Raw genomic sequence first — 4697 nt, 5'->3', positions numbered from 1 at the left:
CCAAGAAACTTGAGTTTTAAGATAAACACTCAAAACCAATAAAGAAAACTACAAATTTGACAGATCATTAGCTATGAAAAGACAAAAAAAGATGGGGTTTAGAATGAAATTTCAACTGCTTACCCTCTTTCTTGTCCAGAAACTCAGATTAAGGTTGAATTAATACATGTATATATATATTTCAAAAAACCCAAGAACATATTAATTCAAAACATATTACACAGTGCAATTTGGACAGCCTAATCCCAAAATATATAGTATATATATAAATAAATAACTATAAAAGTATAAATCGTAAATATTAAAAATATTTTGTCACAGTATATAATATATAATAATATAATTAAGTTAAAAACTATTCAATATTGGACTCATTTCGAAGGTATTAACGAGACGATTATAATGGTGTAACTTGTTAAAATAAAAATGTATTTTTTAAATATGTTTTAATTGATATACGATTATGTATGTTAATTTGATAAATGTTTAAAATGAAACATTTAAAAGTAAATGACATAAAGTAAATTAATTAATTAATTATAGAGATATAAAGTGTAAATTTAAAATTATAATTTTAAAAAAATCGATTATGAGAGTGTGAGGGTATGTGAGGAGAGAAGGTGGTGAAAAAGTGAGTATAAAGGGTATTTTGGTCATTTAGAATTTTAAGACTTTAAGACTTTTGATAAATTTGCTTTATAAAATAGTATAAATTAAGAGATAAACAAACAACTTTTAAGTATTTATTACAGAAGGAAATAAATCAGTTTATCAAAATCTATTTTCTAAATTTTGAAAAATGAATTTAATACATTTTAAACCATTCAACTTTACAACGAATATACATTCCACTTTACAGCGAATCGGCTCTGTTTCTATTTTTTTTTAATTTTAATTTTAAATATCGAAAAGAAAAAATCAATATGTATGGAAATTATAGCCGTTTTAATGCAGGTGCAAAAGAGGGGTTAGGGTTAGGGTTTTTCACACTCCACGCAAATTCCAAATAGAAATTTTCAACTACTTGTATTATTATTATTTATTTTATCATCGTTTGGAAAAAACGCGTTTGAATTATTGAAGTCAAATACTTTGCAGATATATAAAATCAACCATTGGTTTGCATAATCAATCCATCATCCTCAAAATGACGACTCATGGTATTCATGGCAATCTTCTTGAAGTCACTGGTACGTATGATTGTTTTCGTTTCTGTTCGATTTATACATAGCAAAACGTTTAATGATTCCTGATTTTGGGAGGTTTTTGTCAGTTGCTTTAAGTTTGATCCAGAATTTTGTTTTTCTGTGTTTATACAGATTGATTTTTTCTCCAGAAGTATGTTTGTGTTTAGTTTTAAGATCTAATTTGGTTGTTTGGACTTCCAGTTGTTAGCTGTAACAAACTGAAAGATACGGAATGGATTTCTAGGCAAGATCCTTACGTTTGTGTTGAATACGGTAGCAACAGATCTCGCACACGTACCTGTACAGGTCCTCTTTCTGATCCTTTTTCCTGTTTACATTCAAACGTTTGTTGGTTGATGTTTGAAGATTTCGTCTGATTTTGGTTGTTGATTTGGTATAGATGGAGGCAAGAACCCTACGTTCCAAGAGAAATTCGTATATACACTAATTGAAGGACTAAGAGAGTTGAATGTTAATGTTTGGAACAGCAATACACTCAAACATGATAACTTTATTGGCAGCGGAAAGTAATTTCTCTTCTTCATTCTGGTGTTATCAGTTCATAAATGTTTATTTTCTCAGTTGACTGATATATATTTTATGGGCAACTTATATGCCAGGGTTCAATTGGCAAAGGCTATTTCGCAGGGATTTGACGATAGCACTTGGCCATTGCAGAGCAAATCTGGCAGGTTGTCTAAAACTTCAGTCTCCATATTATAAATCTTTTTCTTGAATCAATCCTTTTAAGATGGTTTCAGTAGAGTGGGTTGTCTTTAGTATGCTAGGTCCATGGACAGTGTGTTAGACAAGCCAAAGGGCCAAAATGAAAACGTTTCATTTGGACGAGTTGGTTGTTTAAGGTGTAGAATCACGTGGCTATTCATCTATGGACAATTTATCGATTAGCAGAAATGGGGAGTGATCTCGTACTATCAAGTTTTGTGGCTTAAAGAAATCAACAGTATCAAGATCATCCTCCAATAAAAAATAGAGGCACTTTTGAAGGATGTTTTCCTCGATGACATTATTCTGGGAATGCTCTGAAGAATATGCTTCTATACACTGATCAGTGATTTAAGTTGGGGAACACTTACTTGAAGATGTTGACTCTTAATTCCTGGTTCCAAAGAGTAATTCCAATTCCACCGGATTGGTAGTTAATGGTGACACGGTTATTGGTCAGCGATCTCTCTTGACTTGGCTGATAACCTCTACATTTAACATGAGAAAGTTGATGGATAATAGAAGTTGACAAGGAACATCTTCCAAAATGCTTGGTGGAAATTTCACAGACCCATTAGCTAGCCGAAGAGAGTGTTGGTGTACTTAAAAGAACCCAACTCAATTTGATATCGAACTAAAGTTGACATAATATTCACTCACTCCCAAATCAAGGAAAGTCTTCTTTACAGGATAAGAGATAGGAATTATAGGTGCCCAAGGGACCAGGTACCAACATCTGAGTTGCCAAAGTCGGAATGGAGCTTGGATACTTTTTTATAAAACCTATATTAAAGTTCTTTCTCGTATTTGAGACACGACTTGAATACAGAAGTATTATTTTACAGTGAAAGTTGCTAAGGCAGCTTCTCACCCAGAAGCTTGAGTGGCTGAGAGAAGCGCCCAGTTGTTGTCATTCCTATAATCTTCGTGTGAATTGTTAGTGATCTGTCTCAAAATGCAAGTGTATCTATAAAAGATAGCTTATTTTATCATGTTAATGGCGAATATTTTTGGAGAAACTTATTTTCTGAAGATGATGATCACTGTATCCAGCTTTCTAATTGAAAACTTATGTCATGCAGGCATTCTGGAGAGGTCCGTATGATCATACATTATTCCAGTGCCCATGTAAGTTTCATTTTTGCATAATCTTCACCCTTTTGACAAGCTTTCTGGTGTCGGTAAATTTTTTGTCATCATGGGTTCGGGCCAAGGAGACTTTGTGCACTAGGTCACCCTTTGGTCATGGATCAACTGCATTATAGCTTTGAACATTTTTAACTTATGGGGTCTCACTGGCTCACTAAAATCATGTTCTTTCATTTATGTGCAGAAACCAGCAAACAATCATGCTCAATCAGCTCAACCTTTTGGTACACCCCAGGCATCATTGTACTCGGCGCCACCACCATCAGTATCGTATCCTCCACCAGCTTCTGCTGCTCCATATCCACCAGCCGGAGGTTATCCTGCACCATCTCCCTACCCCTCCTACCCACCTAATTCAGCTGCTTATCCACCATCTCCATACCCAAATTCAGGTGCTTATCCATCATCATCGTCTCCATACCCACCTCAGGCATCTCCTTATCCACAGCCATATCCACCCAATTCAGCTTATCCTCCTCAACCATATGGATCTCATTACCCCCCTGGTAAATCTTTTATTCATTCACCTTCTGTTTTTCTACATCTTCTCCATACTAATCTTGAATTTACTTTTATGATCAGGTACTCCATACCCACCAGCATATCCTCCACGGTATTGAGGTAGATTTCCTACCCCCATCGAACAAAAGATGCAATGAAACAATGTGTATAACCTGTGCTTCTTGTGGTCGAAACTGTAAATTTTGTTATAGTGGTTTGATCATGGTAGGTCCTTGAGATTTGCTAGTTGTGGCACCGAATCCCCCTATTCCTTTTCGTATTATTTGTAGAATTTGAGGATCCTATTACGTTATGATGCCGTTTTCTAACTCAGAGGGAGGGGGTGACTTTGTTGATATCGTCCGTGGATTGAACAAAGTAGTGGTCCCTATGTAATTAATCTTCAGCAGGCAGTGTTTATGCATTCATATTTGCTGTGAAAATGCTACCGCAGATGTCCTCTTTTTCATCGATGTACTGTAATAAATGAATATGTTATATTCTTTCATTGGTTGTTTAAATAAAATTTTGCTTGTAAAACAAATTTAAACCATTCGATTAAGAATACCAAAAGTATGGATCATATATATATGGCCCTAATCAAATGAGAACTAATTAGTTAGTTTGTGGTAACCGTGTGGTCCAATATGAGCCAATCATTTTATTATATTAATTGTATTTCTCATTGGTTTCTTGTTTGATCAATAAAAGCTTCATGTGGACGTGCTATATTCTTTTGGTGGAGATCGAAGTAGGTTGGAGCTTTGATGTGTAAGGTCTTGGTTTTGATGTGGTTTTTGTTATAGCTTCAATGTGGAGTTCCGCGTCGACCTTCCTTCGAGCAAAAGAAATCAAGAAGGAATATCGAGGATACCTTCGCTATTCGTCTGTGGAAGATGGAGTCGATGGCGTTTTGAGGGTGATCCGGTAAATATCTCCATAGAAAACCCACCTCTTCCCTTGATTTCGGGGATCTGGAGCAGATGGAGGTAGAGAGGGTTTCGTCGACTTGTTCATCGGTTGACATCGATGTAAGGGAAACCACACCGATCCAATCGTCCATTGAATGTTGGATTTTGTCAAACGATCTAATTCGATTGATATTGCACATCCAATCCAATCCAATGGAAGATT

At 35.2% G+C, this 4697-nt stretch overlaps 1 protein-coding gene across 1 annotated transcript; it reads left to right on the top strand.

Moving 5' to 3' along the window:
* Positions 1 to 1003: 1003 nt before the first annotated feature.
* LOC112517236 (elicitor-responsive protein 1-like) lies at positions 1004 to 4125 on the top strand. The gene is made up of 7 exons (XM_025124605.1): positions 1004 to 1190; positions 1389 to 1493; positions 1588 to 1714; positions 1808 to 1879; positions 2996 to 3041; positions 3247 to 3568; positions 3645 to 4125. Exons 1-7 carry the CDS (start codon positions 1148 to 1150, stop codon positions 3680 to 3682), a joined length of 753 nt encoding a protein of 250 aa, XP_024980373.1. The 5' UTR covers positions 1004 to 1147; the 3' UTR covers positions 3683 to 4125.
* Positions 4126 to 4697: the final 572 nt, after the last annotated feature.

Source organism: Cynara cardunculus (assembly GCF_001531365.2).
Source record: "Cynara cardunculus var. scolymus isolate 2C chromosome LG 8, CcrdV1, whole genome shotgun sequence".
Taxonomy (NCBI): Eukaryota; Viridiplantae; Streptophyta; class Magnoliopsida; order Asterales; family Asteraceae; genus Cynara; species Cynara cardunculus.
This window is presented reverse-complemented; position numbering and strand designations above follow the sequence as displayed.